The sequence below is a fragment of the Citrus sinensis genome, chromosome 9 (assembly GCF_022201045.2).
Source record: "Citrus sinensis cultivar Valencia sweet orange chromosome 9, DVS_A1.0, whole genome shotgun sequence".
Taxonomy (NCBI): domain Eukaryota; kingdom Viridiplantae; phylum Streptophyta; class Magnoliopsida; order Sapindales; family Rutaceae; genus Citrus; species Citrus sinensis.
Genome location: NC_068564.1, coordinates 17,928,741 through 17,948,579, shown reverse-complemented (window position 1 = coordinate 17,948,579; position 19,839 = coordinate 17,928,741). Strand labels below are relative to the sequence as shown.

General features: G+C 31.9%; 1 protein-coding gene across 1 annotated transcript; it reads right to left on the bottom strand.

The window, feature by feature from the left end:
- Positions 1 to 3,577: 3,577 nt before the first annotated feature.
- Positions 3,578 to 5,613, bottom strand: LOC102625042 (ethylene-responsive transcription factor ERF062). Its single transcript, XM_006493019.4, has one exon. The coding sequence runs from the start codon at positions 5,411 to 5,413 to the stop codon at positions 4,211 to 4,213; it is 1,203 nt and encodes a 400-aa protein (XP_006493082.2). The 5' UTR covers positions 5,414 to 5,613; the 3' UTR covers positions 3,578 to 4,210.
- Positions 5,614 to 19,839: the final 14,226 nt, after the last annotated feature.

Sequence of the window (19,839 nt, the reverse complement as noted above, 5' to 3'; positions counted from 1 at the left end):
GTCCATTAAATTACATTCATGCACAACCTTTCTAAACTCCGGCACTAAATGCACTTTTCTGTCACTCCTTCCATTTTTCTCATGCAAATGCATAATCTCGTTGAAGTCACTGAAACAACACCACATATGAGAAAATAAACTCTATAACCTTTTCAACAAAGTCCAAGTGTGATGCTTCTGGCTAGCTTCTGGTTGGCCATAAATTCTTGTGCATCTCCACACTCTCCCCCCTTTATTTTACACAACCGCATCTATATGAGGGGTGTTGTATGAAGTTATGTTAATATTCACATATGAGCTCCAAAATAAAGTTAGGCCTCCCTCTATTCCATGTCTATCTACCATTGAGCAATTCTCAAAATTGAAATTTCTACATGTTGATTTAACCTGCCTAGTCACCATTTTTGTTTCACAACAAAAGAAAATCTGAGTTCGGTACAAGTGGAGAATTTTTTTTAACAGCTAGGCGCATTCAAGGCTTCCCCAGACCTCGAACATTCTAGCTTAGAATCCTCATTGTTCTCGACGGGGCTGACTGTCAGCTCCCGCTGATGAATCTTCATCCATTGCTTCCAGAAACCCCCTTACATCTTGCTCTGCTTCTGTTAATTCCCGTTGAATTGCTGCTTTGCATAGGCTTAAGTTGCTGCAACACTAAGACTACTTAAATGGGCTAAGTAATTTTTTTCTTTATTTTTATTTTTTTTTTATTTTTTTTTCCTTGGGAGAATTTATTTTTTTGCTACATCTCTTGGTATTTGTCAGCCCACTAGCATTAACTCCTTTAGTCTTTGTATTTCTGGCTTATAGCTTCCATTTTCTACCTTTGGACCTTGCCTTAACTTGTTTGGCTTATTCTCCACTTTTTTTTCATCTGATCAGGACTGCCTATCATTTTCCTTATTTGTGCTTTTCGATGTCATCAAATTTCCTTCATTCTTGTTTTCCCTCCATTTCTTATTTCTCGTCCTTATATTTTTGGTTTTAGGCTGGCTATCATTACTAGTTACCCCAGCTTGTTCCTTGCTGATTATTCTGTCATCGCTCTGACACTTCACTTGCAAGTTTTCCATTTCAGTCTCAATTAGCATTAATTGTTTGCTTTTAGCCCTTTGTTTCTGACTTTTATCCTTCAGTTATGTATTTGCACTTTGCTCCTTACCCAATTGACTTTGATCTAGCCCATTTTGCCCAATCAGGTTGTATTGAACTTGTAGTTACTTTGAGCAATTTGTTTATGTGACATTTGCTTTTGATTCTCGATTTTCCCTTTCTCTAGTTCAATTCTGCTTTACTTTTTCAGCCTATGTTGTGGCTCGCATCCATCCTCTATAGGGTAACTCTTCATTTTGTTGGCCCTTATATTTCAAACATTCTCTATACTTATGGCTGATGTGTGCACAACAGAAGCATAAATCTGGAAGTTTTTTCATATAATCTGGTATTGAGATTCTTTCGTCCTCTTGTTGTAAGAACACAACCTTTTTCGAAGGCTGTGTTATGTCAATAGACACTCTAACCCGAGCAAACTAACCTAAGCATTCCCCTATTTCGTTAGTTTTAACTTCCTTTACACTGCCAATCTTTTCCTCTAGCTTGTGAATAGCATCCTTGTTCATACACATTATAGGTATGTTGTTGATTTGCACCCAAAAGGTTGTATGTGTAAAGGATTGGTTCTTTATATCACCTATATTTGCTGGTTCAAATAACACTATCAACGCTCTGTCAAAATGTCATGCCCCCCCCCCCCCCCATAAAAACCCTCTTCTTTTCCTCTTCAGAGGCAAATTTGAAAAGGAATATGTTATCCCCCATACTCTCCACCTTTACTTCCTTAACCGTTCTCTAGGCTAATTGCATTGTTGTCTTTAGACCCTCCTTGTTGATGCCTCGTCTAAGTAACACCTTGCCCACTAGGCAGTTTGCTGCAACACGTTCTCCATGTATCTTCATTTTTCCCATAAAAGTTACTATATTTTCCTCTTCCTCTTTTAATAGTATTGCCTAAAACTTCTGGAGTAATTTCTTTGTATCCATATTACCCCGAGAATTCCACAATAATTGCCCCCACCAACTTTTCAAGAAAAATTGTATTTAAGACAATTCCTGTATGCAAGAACTGTGATTTAGAAATGAAATTAAAGTGAGCTAAGAGGATAGAAAAGAAAGAAAAGAAGAAAAAGAAAAAAGAAGAAACACCCAACCAATTGGTGAAGATACTAAACCATGAAAGCTTCAAATTTCTTTCATTCTTAATACTTTTTCAGAAAAAAAAAAAAAATTACTGTAGAAGAAAGAGAGAATACATTTGCTTTTCTATCTATTGAGATTACTGCAAAATATATAAGTGGGTGACAACCTCATATCTCCTCTTAACCGACCTCTATTTGTAACTATTGCTAGCAAATGAGATCATTGTGATACTTAAATTAAATGAGTTACGGCCACAAAAATATGCAAGTTGGATAGTTATTGTGTCTTCCTAATTAGTTTTCTCTAATATTTCAAAATTATGTTTATTAAAATGAAATAAATAAAAGAAGATGTTAATTTTTAATTCAGATAGAAATATAACAAAAACGGTAACAAGATGATGTTACAAATATATTTGAAAAAATAAAAGAACTTTTATTTATTTCTTTCATGCAGTTTGTTTCGCAATGTATGTCATACATTGGAAGAGTTATTAATGTTTGAGTGAGAGATAAAATATTATAAATTTTAAGCGTTGACAACATAATTTTCATGAAAATTTTAAATTATTACTATTAAATTTTTAAAAAATTTCAAATAAATTAATATAAATAAAAAAAACCATAAAATTTAATCAGTGATTTGAGCTTTTGAGAAATGAGTTTAAAAAAATTCCAATAAAACTTATATCAATGAGAAGTAGTAATCCAATTAATAAGTTGATATAAATCTTCATGGAATAGTTAGAGTATTTAATTATTTCTTTCTTTCCTTTTTTTTAATATTTATGTTAGAGAAAGAATAGTTAATTAAATTGTTAAAAATATTTAGAAATATTAAAAACATTTGCATAATTGCAAATACAGCTGTTGGAAACCACACAAAAATATGGTATTGCTATATATATATATACACACACACTCTATATTTGCCATGCTGCGTGCTTAATTTGTTATTGGACTCCAACTATTCGTTGGACTTGGTTTTTGAATAATGGAATTTTGTTATTTTTCTTACATATGCATTACATTGACATTTTGTTGGTAAAAGGAGTATGACTGATATAATCTTTGCTAAAACAAATACAAATGAAAACGTTAGTTACCGATTTCTATGGGACATTCAAACTTTTTTTTAAAGTTATCATAAAATTTAATTAAACTGATTTTTTATTCTCTAAATCTGCTAAAATTTGATCACAGAATAAAGAAAGCTGTTTAAAAACTATAAAATTATAATAACAATTTTATTCATGATAATTATACTCACATGAGTGGAGAGAATATGAATGATTGTTAGGCTAGACGAATAAATAGAAACTTAGGTGCTGATCTGAATAGTTGTTTTATGATAGGATCCTTCTATCTTACATGCATGTAAGATAGGGATTGCCTTAATGATAACAGAAAGTTGTCGTAATCACACCAAATGACAACCAAATATACTCATAAAAAATTAAAAAGAAAAAGAAATATATCAAAAAAAAATAAAAAGAAATACAAATACAGTTCCAAAAAGGTCCCAATCTGACTCAATTACTTTGCTTTCTCTCTTTAATCTACAGGCCTTTTGACTTTAAAGAAAGGTCATCAAGCCACCTTCCACATTCTAAATTGGGAGATGCTACAAGTCTACAACTAGATCTCTTCTGCTTTCAATTTCTGATTTTAAATTCCAAAAACACAATACATAAACAATATTGTCAAAACTACCAGAAACTGAATTAGGAAAAAAAAAGAGGCTTAATAGACATCACCTTCAATCAGGCAAAAAATTAAAGCATCATGGAGAATTTTGCATAGATAGATCATATAATATATGATAATTATTAATGGAATAATACCAAATTACTAGGATACTAGAGAAGGAAAATTTCGGTTTCAAGTATGTGCTATTCAAAAATAATAATAATGATAAGCACATAAACTTCTAATGAAATCTATCCAATTTCCCCAAAAAAAAAATAATAATAATAAAATAAGTAAATAAATAAAAAATAAAGGGTAGCTTGTTGTCATGAATCAGGGACTAAAAGAGAGTCCCAGATCGTATCCATGTCCAATGAAGGCATTCTACTTAACTGAACAGCATCCACATCTAACACCTCTTGATGATGATGAGTTTTCTTATTTTCCATCACAAGCTCTTGATGATGAGATCCAATGACTACTTTGCTCTCCAATATTCCTTTGAGTTTTTTATTTGTGTTCGATGTGTTCTCCTGATGAGAGATGTTATTCTTCTTTGTTGTTGGTGCCTGCTTCTGCTGCTGCTGCTGGTGGTCATTATTAGGTTTTTGATGAGATAATGCTTGCAACTTTGCTTCAAGAAGAGTAGCTGTGTTTCCATTCAAAGAATTGGCCTTGAGTTGATGCTTCCGCTCAGGAAAATTCAAATGAGCATATTCTCCTCTCAGCATGTATGCAGCTGTGTCGTAGGCCATTGCAGCTTCCTCCGCCGTGTCGAAAGTCCCCAACCAAACCCTTGTTCTGTTCCTCGGAAGCCTTATCTCTGCAACCCATTTCCCCCAATGCCTCTGCCTCACTCCCCTGAACAGCTTTCCTGGAGACGCCATCGCCGTGGCCTCTAAGGAATTACACTTTTGATGATGATGATGCTGACTCTGTAGTTTTCTTCCTGTGTATTTCATTGGCTGTGTCTTGATTGTGCTCAGCCAGTAATCACCAAAACCCTTGGATGAATAATTTGCCAAGCTCTGATTCATTTTCAGCCATTCATTACTTGACTGGGGCAACTGGGTAAATGAAGTGTCCTTATTGCCAAGTGAATCATCATCAGCTGCTGCTGAAGGGTTTAACATGGGAGATCCCTGAAAAAACAAAGTTAAATTTGGGAAATTCGACAGCGAAGAAGGAGAAGAAGGTGGTTGATCAGAAACTTGATTTGCAGCAGCTTGCCGGTTTAGTTTTGGAAAAGACTCCAGGAAATTTACAGGAACAGAATCAAATCCTGAAACAAATGGAATGGACGAATTTTTTTCTTTTACAACATCCCGTTTAACAAATCCAGGAATTTTGTTAATCAAATTGGCACCACAGGCCTCTTCTGCAGATGAACTAGACTCCACACTCGAATCATCTTGACAAGAAGCATTACTTAATGCACCCCAAGTGACTTGGTCACCAAGGAACTTGGATCCTGTTGCCAATCCATGAAAATAAGACGGGTAATTTTCCTTGTGCATGAAGTTTTCCATTTTAGGAAACTGTTGATACAATTTTTATGATGAAACAATAAAGAGAGATAGGAATGATACAAAGTCAAGAAACTATGGAATATTTATAGTATTCAGAAAAGCTAAGAGAAATAAATTAAAATTAAATTAAATAAAGGAGAAGGGAACCTAGCTATACACTCTAGTATATTACACAAAACAATTGAAGTTATCTGCTGACTCAGATCTATACTTATTCAAAAGAATATAAGGTTACCACGTAGGCACTTACCGGCTTCCATTTTCTCTAAGCCATATTAGTGCTAGCCATTTTCGAATATGTGGTTTGCTTTGCCGACACTAACCAATTAGAACTTGACAGCTCATCTCTTCTTGGCTTATCTGGCATTTTAGCTCAAGTTCATTATATTCTACTATGATAGTGACTAAAATACAAGAACCTCATTACCTTTGCTTTGTCATGGCTTTAATTGTTTTGCATCTTTTTTTTTTTTCCTTCTCATGATCATGTGAATTTTCAAACACCCACATGGTTATTCTTCTTTTTACTTTTTCGGTTCCTTCTAATTGATGTCATCACAAGATTAAATGATTATCTTTTTCTTTTAAGATGTAAATTAAAAATGATTAAAAGAACATTTTAATTAGGGTATAATTGTTTGCTAATTGCTTAGCCGTCTAATGTTTATAATTTATTAACAACAAATCGGTGGCCGACCTAATCCATAATTGGTACTGGCCAATTACAGATAACGAGATGAGACCCCAAATTAGTGTAATTAGTTTGAACATTATAAACATTATCGTCAACATAATTATTACGTTTGAATAGGCCTTAACATATACCTAATTAAGTGAACTATTATATATGTTCTTTTTGAGTAAGAGAGGAAATCATGGCTGTCTTTCTATAGATCTAAGTATTAAAAAAATGACCAAAGCCTTTTACATGGTAATATAAATATATGTTAAATTCTTCAGCTTTCCTGGGGGCATCACCCTACTTTAATTTTGACTTTTGAGAAGGGTTTGGAGACACTTGGGCATCTCCATCCATGTCAAGCAAAAAAGAATTTTAAAAATACTTTAAAAAAATAAAAAGTAGGGACAATTAATCTATGGGCCGTGTATATTCTTCTCCACCTCCAAAATTTTGAAACCCTAAATGATTAGGATCCCAATTGGGTGGTGTTAGTTTGCAGCCATTTTAAGTTCTCATTCAGTAAATTACACATTGCTTAGATATTCCAAGATAGGAAAATACACTTTAATTCCACAAGGAGAAGGCAGATTCCAAAGGCAAAGAGCTCACCATTCGGAAGTTAGGGTTATTTTATAATTACTTAGTCCAATTAATTAATTAAGTTGGTGCAGTAGTGTTGTTGTTTTGTCTATTTTATTTTATAGAGCAAGCACATGGTTTGGTCTTATGTGTCATCTCTCTAATATAAGTAATTAAATTAAGCAGAAGCACGAGCCCATGTTTCTGATTGTTACTTTTGCTTTCGCTCTTTCCCTTTTTTTTTCCTCTCTCTTTTTGTCTTGTCGATCCCCTTATCAAAACTCCCCGTTTTCTGATCACTTCGTTTATTCCTTTCAAGACAATAAAGCAAAAAAACGAATAAAATGCATCTCTCCATACATCACTACTATTCCCTTAGTATTAGAATTCTCTCTTGAATAAATCATTTATAAAATAAATAATTTAAGTCTATTGATAGTTGATAAAAAAAAAATCAAATTTTATTCACGCAATATCACTAAAAGATACATGGTAGTAAATATTTAAAAACTTAATAAAGTTCAAATTAAAAAATATCCCATTCTACTACTTTAATGTTGAAAAAGAAGGATTAAACTTGTAGAAACTTAGATAACAAAATCATATATGCTTGGTCCATGGACATGAAGTGTATGTACAAGGACCTAATTTACCATGATCATCAAGTAATCCATTGATAAAAATTGCTTAGCTTGTACAAAAGAACTTTGTTCGATAGAACGAACTATACTATAATTATTTATAGTTTTGTATGAATTTAGACTTCCAATGGCCTTTTGGTTGTAATATCAGTTTATTGTAATATAATAACTAATTTGAAAAAAGAATAAGTACTCGATAATAATATTTTAGTTTCTAAAACACTTCTTCAAAAAGCACAAACCACTAAATCAATCACAACGAAAGAAAAAATTAATTTGTTATATATTTTAACATTAGGATGAGGTTCTCTTATGATTTGATCCAATATCAAATACAATCATGTGATAGAGAAGAGAGGGAATGAATTAAACACCTAGTTGATCAGAATTAAGCTACTTTGAAACCACATTAAGTAATTAATCACTCGATTAGTTAAAACTTAACATTTAAGCGGTAACAACGTACGATGGAGCTTATGACACACCTTGCTTTAGTTTTCTTCCATATATATGTAATAGATTGTCAGCACTGAAGATAAGGATTTGATAAAATTTAAAGGGCAGCTAGTTAGATAGAGATAAATATTTTGCTTTGTTGGCCAGTTTAGTTGCCACCAAAACTAAGGTCATTTTTTTAATATTATTTTATATATAGCTCAAAACCTACCTCTTGCCTTTGCTTGCCTGCTATTTAATTTACTATTGGTGATGAAAAAAAATATGGCAAAGCTTTGATGAAAAAAATAATTTGTACATATGTGTGTGTGTGTGTGTGTGGTGGGGGGGGGGGGGGGGTATAGGTTGCCAACTCAAGTGAGAGGGTTTTTGAATCAAAGGTTGAGAAAATGCAGACATAGCTGACGCACAAAAGGTATATTTGTTTAACTTGTATATATATATATTCACAAACAAACACAAGATACATTGCATAAGCAACAGATCTAGTTGCACTTTTAATTTTTTTAACGTGATGAGTATTCTATATATTTATCTGATGAATAATAGCATATGAGACAGAGAGACTTTTGTTTCCCTTTGAATTGTTTATATGGAAAATGCCTTGGTGACACGGTTTCAATAATACGCTAACCTAGCTATAATCTGTTAATCTTATTTATTTGCTTTAGCGAGAACGGATCGTTAAAGAAAATAATCACTCAAATAAAACCTCTATCACGTCCACAATTTTCAAAATAAGATTTACCAATCAACCAATCGTTGAGATTTCTAACTATGTAATTATGAGGATATTTGTTAGGGGATTTGTCTTAGGATTTCTAGGTATCCAACTCAAAAGAATAACCTAGTGGGTGGAGTGACTTGTCATACTTAACCCAAATATCTCCATTTTACTAGGCAATGTGGAACCCAACTCAATAAGCCCCCGGATGAAACCACCACTGGACTCCAGTCCTTAACCTAAGTATCACCCTTTTACTAGCCAATGTGATACACAACTCAACAATCTCTCCTCGGACGAAACCCTTTCTTCTAATACACACCTAAATTGTTCCACCACCCCATCCCAGCTACTAAGGTGTATCTCTGATACCAATTGCTGAGGGACTTGGCCTACAATTTTTAAATATTCAATCCAAAGGAGTAACCTATTTGGTAGAGTAACATATCCTACTTATTAACCCAAGTATTTCATTTTTAGTAGCTAATGTGGAACACAACTCAACAATATTTAACTTCTTTATTTATCTCGATTTAATGCCTATACATAAATATGTTCATTTCCTGAACTTACAACATATAGTAGAAATACAAACTTTGTTATTTATCTATCTCGGGTAGAAAAGATACACACAAGCAACTTGATAACAATTGCACCAGTTTTGATATATTTTAATAACCTGAAAGTGAATGGTTGTTAATAAAATAAAACAAGAATAAGTTTATACCATGTATAAGCAATAATAATAGACATATGACATAAAATCTTTAAAAACTTATAAGAACACAGTTTAGTAAAGAATTTTTATGCATATTTTATGATGTTTTAAATTTATTCTCTTAATTGTCTTTGAACATATTCATGATTAATCATTTTTAAATGAATATATACGTGATAAAATTTATTAAATAAGTGTACAAGTAATATGATATGCCGTTGCACTACAAATATCTTTTATTAGAATTAGATATTATTAATTTAAACTTCTAGTTAAAGTTTCAAATACCCATTAAAGAAATGATCTTTAGAAGCCTATAAGCTGACTGTATAAACACAAAGCAACAGGACTAAGGCTGGTGCAACTACCCTTGCAATCGGCTAAACAACTTCCTTTTGGCCCTTTTTTTTTAAATTTCTAGGTTTTCTCAATTGTTTTCACTAGGAAGCTGCTTTCTTTCATATAAGCCAAACCCTTTTAAATTTACTTTCCCCTTTGTCATCCTGCTAAAATAGCCCACAGATAGATGATATATTCTTTATACATGTGACCCACATATGTAAAGTTGGATAAGAACAGCATTTTAATTTGATTAGTGTATAAAAGATGAAAACAACTGCATCAAAGTGGAATCCTCCTGGTACGAATGATTCCATCTTTTCTTTTACACCACTATTTACTCTTTCCTCTTTTCTCTAGCTCTCAATATTACTCAAATTCTGTGGCTTTGTCTAGGAAGAGAATCTCTCTTTAAGTTAGAATCAATAACAATCACATTCATGTATATACCCACCGATGACCATTCTCATCAAATATCATCTTCATATGCACATTCTGACGTATACGGAGAAATTACAAATCTTCTGTCGTGGAAAATATCTCATAATAAAATATAAGCTTGAGATTGCCCTAAATTTTTGAGTTAGTTTCTTTAGTATGAGTTAAGTCATGGGCTCTTACACAGTATTAAAATGAGACTCATGCACAAGTGGGCACACTGCTTTACTATGTAATAATGATCATTAAAAAAATTGGCTTGCATGTGACAAGAGTATTGAGGAGAATATCTCACATAAGAATACAAGTTAGAGGCAAGCATGAGTTAGATTTATGAGCTTCTACATATCATCAATGTTGAATCTATCTAAATACGTATCTTCAAAGTACTCAATTAAATTTTAACGTAGGGTCCAGATAATTGTCACGTACATCCAAAAACAAGTTGTCCATTCAACTCTATGTGAAGTTAATTTGTGTGTGAGGGGATCGGATCCTAACACAAGACTTTTAAGTTATAAAACACACTCTCCTCTCCATTAGAATGGTACAAAATCTTCTCTAAACTCTAATTAAATCTACATCAAATAAGGTGGGATTGAGGAATGTGGATTGAGACATGTTTTATTGTCCTTAATTAATAGAATGTAGTTCGTGTATATTTAATTATCTCTTGATTAACCATTAATGCCTACGAGATGATTATCATGTTTGCTCTTTTTAAAAAAGAAAAAAAACAATAAAAGCACTCCAAATACACTTTTTTTAGGGAGATTGTCAATTTTCCCCCACTGAAATCAATAAATACCAATTAATTACCTCCTACTATTTTTGTAATAGTTAAGAACCCTCCTCACGGCATAATTTTACAGTATTATCTTTATTTTCATGTACATTTTTATTCATATTTATTATAAACTAAATAAATCAAATGAATAGAAATTAAAATAAAAAAATTAGGTATTAAAAATAAGAGATATGTTTTTATGTGAATAAAAGATTAATAACAAATATTTTTAATCTTTTCTATAATAAATATATAAAATAAAAAAATACAAGAAAAATCACATATATTTCTTATTTTAATACTTAAATTTTTTATTATAATTTTCATTTATATTATTTATTTAATTTTATAATAAATATGAATAAAATTGTATTTGAAAATAAGGGTAATACTATAAAAATATGCTACCAAGGAAATTATTGGTTATTATGAAAATAGTAAGAGAGTAAGTGATATATATTGATTTCAGTAGGGAAAAAACTAACAATCTCTTCTTCTTTTATTATATACTTTTATAAGAAATTCGAACATTAATATTCAAATTTCGTAAAATGTAGATTTAGTACGTAGTAATTAGTTATAAAAGATTATTTGTTTTTGGTTTTTGTAGAATATTGAAATTTATGATTTTTCACAATTTTAAACTTTTTTTAACCCCTTTCCTATCTTAAGATTCAAATTTAAATAATCGACTAAATAAATTTGCTCAAAAAATTACTCATCCTTTCAAACTTGAAAAGAACCAGCTAATACTCTTGCACTCCATTGACCCAAAAAAAAAAAGAAAAAAGTAAAAAACCCAAAATAATATATTATGTGACTCTCCACCATATCCATACTTACACAGCAAACACGTAGGCAGCCAGCAAAGTTTCTTGGAAGATACATTAGAAAATGTTATCCCCTTGCTGCGAAAACTAAGTTATACTTACCTATTCCCATCTATCATCATGATCATCAATTATTCACCTCCACCAATACATATAATACCGACCGCAGCACTTTTTGATATTATATTAACGTAAACATGGTTATCAACGTTGCTATAGTTACGATGATCATCATCATCATCATCATCATCACGACTTCGATTAATTTAATGATTGCTAGATGTGACAAAGCTGACGGTTTGATGATTGATGAGGGAAAAATATTAAATTGTTGGCCAAGGCAATGGACTCTATGAGACTGACACAGCATGAGTGTGGTGAATGAAAGGAACATGTGAAAAGAGCACGCTGCTTAGCTAGCTATGAACCAGGGGCACTTCCACGTGTCAATAGCTTTGTGGTTGTAAACCCACGACCACTAATCTTTTCTGTCTATTAAAATTGAGTCATTTTCCACTAGAGCGATCCACCAAAAAGCTTCTACTCCACGAGGTTTCTACTAAAAAATTGGACAATGAGGTAGAATGTTTCTCAAGTAATTATTATGTTTAGCTTAAGAAAAACTTAGCTCATTAATTAAAATTGTTTCAAGTTTATATTTTAAGTTAAGAATATATTTCTAGCCAATGAAAGTGAATGAGAGATTATTTTTTTAACACTTTCGTAACACGTAGGTTGATCTTTTTATACCAATTCAAAAACTGATTCATGAATAAAAATTTATCTCATGCATATATATTTAAACCAAAAATTATTTTTAGTCAATATGGAATTATTCCCTTTTCAGTTAGAACAAAAAAAGGGGTGAGAAATTATATATAAAATAGACTCACTCTATTCTAATCATGCCAATATTCATGATGAAAATTAACATTAATTATGAATGTTCTTTTTTACTAGCATCAAAAACTTATTAAACTTAGCTGTGTGGCTTGTGATCATGTGAGTTTCTAGCTAGCTTTTTAGGGATGTCAATGGGCATCGTCCACAGCGGTTTAGTCATTACTAAATTCATACCCGCACAAAATTTAAATTATCAAATTTACCTGTAATCCACTGTAGGTTTTAATTTTTTTAAAAAAACTCATATGCTGCTGATTTTGACAATTACCAAACCCGCAACGGTATCCGGTAGATTTTTTGCGGGTTTCCACATTTAAAATTTTAAATGTTCAATATAAATTTATAATAAAAATTTAAAATTCCACATAACATACTCAATTCTAAATTTAACCAATGTAAATGGGAAATTAAAATTTCAACATCAATCCAATACAAATTCTCAATTTTAAGTATAAAATACACAAATCCATAAGAAAAGCCATTAACTAGTATCTAAACATAATAATTATTAAGATTAATATTTTCTAAAGAATAATACATTTTAAATACTAATATGAAGAAAAAACTTATAATAATGAAATAATCCATGCATTAAATTAAAAAATAATGGTCCATACAAAATTATAATACACACACACAATAATCCATGCATTAAGTTAAGGAAAATTCAATAAGAATTACAATAAGTATATCTTTAGATTTAATTTTTAAAAAAAATTAATTAAGAAAAATTGAATATCTATGCGGGTATTTGTCGGATATTTAGTTAATACCAAATTCATCCACAATTTATTATAAATTTTAATTTATAATGTCAAACTCGCCCATAATATACAAAATTACCGGGCCGAGTTTAGATGGATTTACTGATACGTTTACCATCCCTACTACTTTGTGTGCCTATATTCATTCGCCTTTGACATATGTCAAGTCCTAGGACCTAAGACATGTTTGTTTAGTAGCCATGTCGCTTCAATGACAAAAGGTGCATTTTTAATTTCTTTTTCTTAATTTGTCACTTATTATAATTATAAAGGTATAAACTCTCCAATAAGCAACTGCAACAACTCCACTCCAAACAGAAAAAGTGTCTAAGCACTTGCTGTTTTTGCCGGTCACTTAATTTTTAAGCCATTATTTTATGATTTGTCTTGTATGCCAGTTACTAATACATGCATGACAAACAGAGAGTTCGGTTGGCCAACGAAAAGGTCAAATTAGTTCTAAATAAAGACTATGTGCATTGTGGCGAAAATGCTCAGGATAGTTAGAAAGAATCTTTCAGACTCATTTATTAATATAGAAAAATGTTAGAGAAACTGAAAGCTGACGGAATGTTGACACAAATAAGATATTTTTAGAGATTTTTTTTTTATATAATTAAAAATACCAAATAAGATAAAAATTTTAACTGCATCAAATATCAAAAGTATAATGCTAGGACACATAATATTAACTAACTGTAATTTAGTCAAAATTATAACTAGATAAATAGTTACTCCCTTCAAGCTACCGCCGATTGATTATAAAAATCCTATAAGACATGCGTTCATTTAAGCTTCTGCTCTAGTAATCTTTTGTTAAAATGTTCTCATGAGTTGAAGTTATGAATTTTGAAGTTACTATGTATATAGGGTTATTATCATTTCACTACTTTAAAAATTGTTAAATATCAAATGACTACAATAAGTATTATCTCTATCATTTTCTTACTATATCTTTATAAAAATATCATTTTACTACTTTTTTATTATAACCGTTAGTTGACCAGTTAATTGACTAACCAAATACCAACTTTACCCTTCATGAATAAAAAAATACTTGAACCTTATTTGCAAAATAAATTTGTAATATATTTATTAAAATAGATATAAAATGCCAACATAATTCTTTTTGCTGGAATTATGATATATGAATTACAAATTTGTCTTATTATTTTTTTTAATCATGAAGGGTAGAATTTGTTTTTTGTTAGTCAACTAACGGGTCAACTAACGGTTGTAACGAAAAATTAGTAAAATGATATTTTTATAAAAATATAGTAGGAAAATGATAGGAGACAATATTTATTGTAGTCATTTGATATTTAGTAATTTTTGAAGTAGTAAAATAATAATAACCCTACATATATATATAGAATTATTCATGTATAGACCTAGATCCAATCCCTTTACTGTGTATCCTTCAACTATATTATAATCCAATAATATATTTTATGAAGAATTAGAGTTGCAGAATAAAGGTAGTAGCAATGGGGAATGTACGCATAGCGTGCCTGGTAAGGGGAGCGGATGGCACGTTAATTGAACAATAATATTTCAAAAAAAGAATTGATTATATTTAATCGGGTTGCAAGGTTGACATTGAAGGAAAATTTCTTTTATTTTTTATGGCTATTGTACTCCACTAATTTTTATCCAAGGAGTTGTTAAGACATTTTTTTTTTACTATAAAACGAAATCACTATCAACTCTTTTTTTTTATTATTTTTAGGAACAATTACTATCATCACTTTAAAACTCTACGTTTGTAGAGACTTTGATAAAAACACCATCAACAGATACAATATTGAACAGAAAACGTCATTTTCATTTGAGTTACTAAGAAAGGACCAAATGTAATTTGTTTAAGCAAGCCTGAACACTGAGGTTGACAAAATAGTTATAACAAATATGTAACGTAATTGGAATAAGTGGTCACATGAATATTTTAGCTGCATTATTCTAGCGTGCTTGCTCAGTTGGAGTAAAAATATGAGCCGTATCAACATCCATCTGCAATTTGAATACAAAGCTGACCAAATTTACACTCATTATTATATACATATATATTCCCCATAGGTACTTTCGAAGAGGTAAAAGTTTGAAGTTTGCTTCTTGGTTACTCTAGAAAGCCAATATATAATTTGTGTCGTAGTTTTCTCTCACAATTTTGAATACATTACAACTACATTGCAGCATCTACAAGTAACATCTCTCACAATTTTCTGTTATTAGTAATAAATTTTTTTCGTTATTAGCAAATTATTATTACATGTCATCACGAATATTGCAGGAATACAATGAAATTATTGTTACCAATAACGAAAAATTTGTTACGAATAACAGAAAATGTAACAGATATTGCTTAAGAAAAGAAAATTTCTTGTCATACTTGTAGTACTTTGGTTAGAATTGAAGAAAGTTTATATACAGTAACGTTTTCTCCAACAATCTAACACAAGGCTTACTAATTTGAAACAAATGGCATTGAGCTTGTATAAATTAAGCTTGATTCAGCAGCAAAGTAAGAACAATGCTTCTAATTACATATGCAGTCAACACACCTAAATGTTGAAACCAGTGTATCGATGCCAAGTATGTGTGTGTGTTTGTGTGTGTATAACAAGCAATCGGCTGTTTTAGAAAACATCTAATATCTCCTGAGTATGGAATCATGCGAATACATAGCAAGCACGTGATATGATGGCATCTATGTACGGAGAGCAATTGATATATTCATTGACCAATGAGAATAAAGCAGTATATAAATCTGCTTCAACCTCTGGAAAAACCAGAAAACTGTCATAGTTAACACTAAAACCAATATAAAGCATATATGTTTAGGACTTTTTGCCGCTGCAAAAATGTCCATAAGATGTCATTAGGCAAGGTCACAATTACTCTAAATAATGACCTCTAATTGCTTCTCACAGAGAAAGAACCAACTACATTTCGACCAGTCGGGGACAGCTGAACTTTATCAGCTCAGCACAAGCATGCCTTCCAAACACTCCAGCACAACCATACAAATTCGCTTAACTAAATCCATTGAAGAAAAGAATAAGCTTTCACATTTCAACAGTTGGAATAATCACAATAACACTGAAGTGGGTACTGAGAGTTGTTTGAATTTAACCAATTTCTTTTCAGCTGAAACACAAGGCCCATATTTTACATTTGAAATTAGAGATAGTGTGTGAGAATCCCTGTACACATACATAAGATAACATATTGTGAATGGAAAGAATATTAAACAATTAATGATAATGCAAATCCCTGTATATTTAGATATACACATAAGATAACAGTTTCCACTTCCAACTTCGTTGCACTCCAAAGCCCCTTAGTCCCACACCCTCATGTGCGTCTATGACTATACAAGTGCCCAACTCCCCAACAGATTCCCCTTACACCCTGCATTTCCCTTCGTAATTACCAAAACGAGCAGCTCACTAGCGGTGGCCATTCTGGGTTCAGTATTGAACCCCAAATTTAATTCATTTCGGTTCAGCTTAAAAATTTTGTTTTCAGTGTATTTTTCGCTAGTTTGGTTCACTTTTTAAACCAGGATTGAACCAAAGAACCAAAACCATTTGGTTTGGCTACTTCTAATTCAAATATAAACCAAATTAAAAACCAAGTGCACCATCCCCATTCATAGTTTTGGCCAGCCGTCAATGGTGGAGATCCACTCTTCCACAACATTAGATTGCATTTAACTTTCATCAAGGAAAATTATGGTGGGATAAAAACCTAGAAAAAAAGGAATACAATCATTTATTGAATATAAGGTGATGTGTAACCATGACAGCCAACCAAAACTTTGTTGGTTCCAAAGGCCAAAAGTGGGGAAAGTTCAAGAATACTTTATGCAAAGTTTACCATGCTTTAACTTTTACTACTGTGTCCTAAAAATGAGTCAAATGATAATAAGCCTTTGTATTTGAAATGCAATCAACAAAATGGAGTTTGCCTTCAATATCAAATAATAACACTAGGCAAACACTACCTTATAATTAATGTATGGTACATTTCTCATTTATAAACAGTGTATGAGTGGGACTCACTCACTGTTCATGTGAGGGATGTATCATACATTGATTGTAAGATAGTGGGATCCATAACACTAACACCCACTTTACTTTTTTCAAATTGCTCTTCATTATTTCTTTATTTCTTTTACGCTATTCTAAAAGAGTGCTGCTAAATGGCCAAAACAAAGAGAGAGGGACGACAGAAATGGCAGCATGTGCTGTCATTTTTGGCCTCATTATCTCTCTTACTTTTAGCCATTAAATTTTTTTAAAAAATAATAAAATATCAGAGGGAATCTAAGACTTATCCTCATTTTTTACATTATCTCATTTACAAATGATTCCAGCTTCAACAACACCACAATCGTTTTGTTATTGTTTTATATTGACCATGCACGAGCGAGTAAGAGAGAGAGTTAAATGGGACCTTTGGTGATGACAGTGTCAGCGTGGTGGCAGTGGTTCTGTTGTCTCCGTAATTAGGGGTGGGCACGGTTCGGTTCGGTTCGAAATTAAGTAGAACCGATTTAAATCGGTTATTTTATAAAAAGAATCGAATAAGAACCGAACTCAATAAAAACCGAACTCAAACGGTTCTTTTTGGATCGGTTTGATTCGGTTCGGTTTTTTCGGTTCTGGGCCTATTGGGCCTATTTTGAATTTTTAAATTTTTAGCCCATTGGGCCTCACGAATGAAATAATTTTTTTCAACAATTAATTTATCCTAATTTTATTACAAATATTAACAATAAATACAAAGTATTCAAAACACATTTTATCACTAATATCTTACTAACTATTAATAAGATACTCCCAAAATATGAAATATTAAAATTTCAAAATACATAACCAAACTCTAATACTCCATCTATATAAACATAATCATAATGTTATAAAGAGAAATAACACATGTTTGATTTGAATAAAATCAAAAAATAATTCGGTTTTTCAGTTCGGTTTTTCGGTTCAGCTAAGTGAACCGAATACCGAACCGACATTTCGATTTTTTTTACAAATGGTATATTCGGTTTTTTAAAAAAATAAAAACCGAACCAAATTAGAAAAACCGTCGGTTCGATTCGATTTTTTTAATACTACGGTTTTTTTACCCATCCCTATCCGTAATGCGGAGACGTGGTGACGATGGCTCTGTTATCTCTGTTATACGTCAACGTAGTGGCAGTGACTCTTTAGAGTGCAAGGTTATGGCTCTGTTGAGTCCTTGTTAAAAGAGATCCTTCGCTTGTTATCAAGGGGGATAAGATGTTGGCGTGATCGTTGTCAGTTGGTGCCACACCAGCACTCTATTCATCACTATTTTTTTTTTTTTTTGGTGACAGATCGTTGAAATTGACCAAAAGCAAGACATATCTAACCCTCATCGTAAGGGCTCACCTAGATAGTACCCCCATTCGAGTGCGAGGTGGGCAGGATAAAGTGCAAAAGGGAAAATAGCATGGTTGCCGTTGGAAGTGCGACCAGCGACTCCATTTGTTGTAAGTGTTTTTTCTTTTCTTTTTTTTTTAATTAAAAAAAAAAGAGAATGTGGTGCTGCTGGACTTAGGATCGTTTGAAAATGGGATAATGTAAAAAAGGAGGATAAGGCTTAGATCTCCCCTGATATTTTATTATTTTTTAATTTTTTAATGATTAAAAGTAAGAGAGATAATGGGGCCAAAAAAGACAGCACATGCTACCACGGTACCACCATTGTCGTCCCTCTCCCTTTGTTTTGGCCATTTAGCATTTTCCCTCCTAAAATGCAGATCACTAACTCTTTGTACAAAGAGTTACTAAAAGACAAATTTGTTACTACGTTGAAAGATTTTGTCGTTTAACAACTCTTTAAACAAATAGATGGCGTTCTGCTTTTTCAAGAAGTGCAAATATCTACACCTGAGAAATGGGAAATCCTAACTTCTAACACTATTTCATAGCTTTTCACAATACTGGAAAGATGAACCTAATAAAAAGGACATTGCGCCCACTAGATTTTGACATCTAGAGAGTGAAATGTCCTAATTTAACCATCAATCAATCAGCATAAGTGCACCTCTAAAGACTAGATCTTAAGATGCAAATACATACAACCTTTGGATGCAAGTGTGTGCCGACAAACCCAATGACACAAAGGATAGAATTGAATGATGGGGAGAGAAAGGTGTACAAGCATAAAAATTTGAGGGCTTATTACAACTTTTACAAGCACTCACCCTAAATTATCATGCCAAGTCAAGACCGATATAGGTACTAAAGCACATTGCAAGCACCACGCATTTGCTGGCAAACAAGCCTTTCCTTTTTTATTGGCTTCAAAAAATACCTGACCCCTCACTAATATTGCCATGAAAGAGCCTTAAAGCAATGGATGACACTACTAGAGGTGGAACGCTAATCACAAGCTCGACAGATTTTGCTCAACAGGTTTTTTTATAAAACTCGGATTCTTTCATAACACACTCATTGCCCTATTGTTATATCTACTAACAGTACCATATCCTAAATTGGAAAACCTGGAGCTATCATATTACCAT

Bases quoted from the DNA above. Each gene is read 5' to 3' on its own strand.
- LOC102625042 (XM_006493019.4), bottom strand. From the start codon at position 5,413: ATGGAAAACTTCATGCACAAGGAAAATTACCCGTCTTATTTTCATGGA.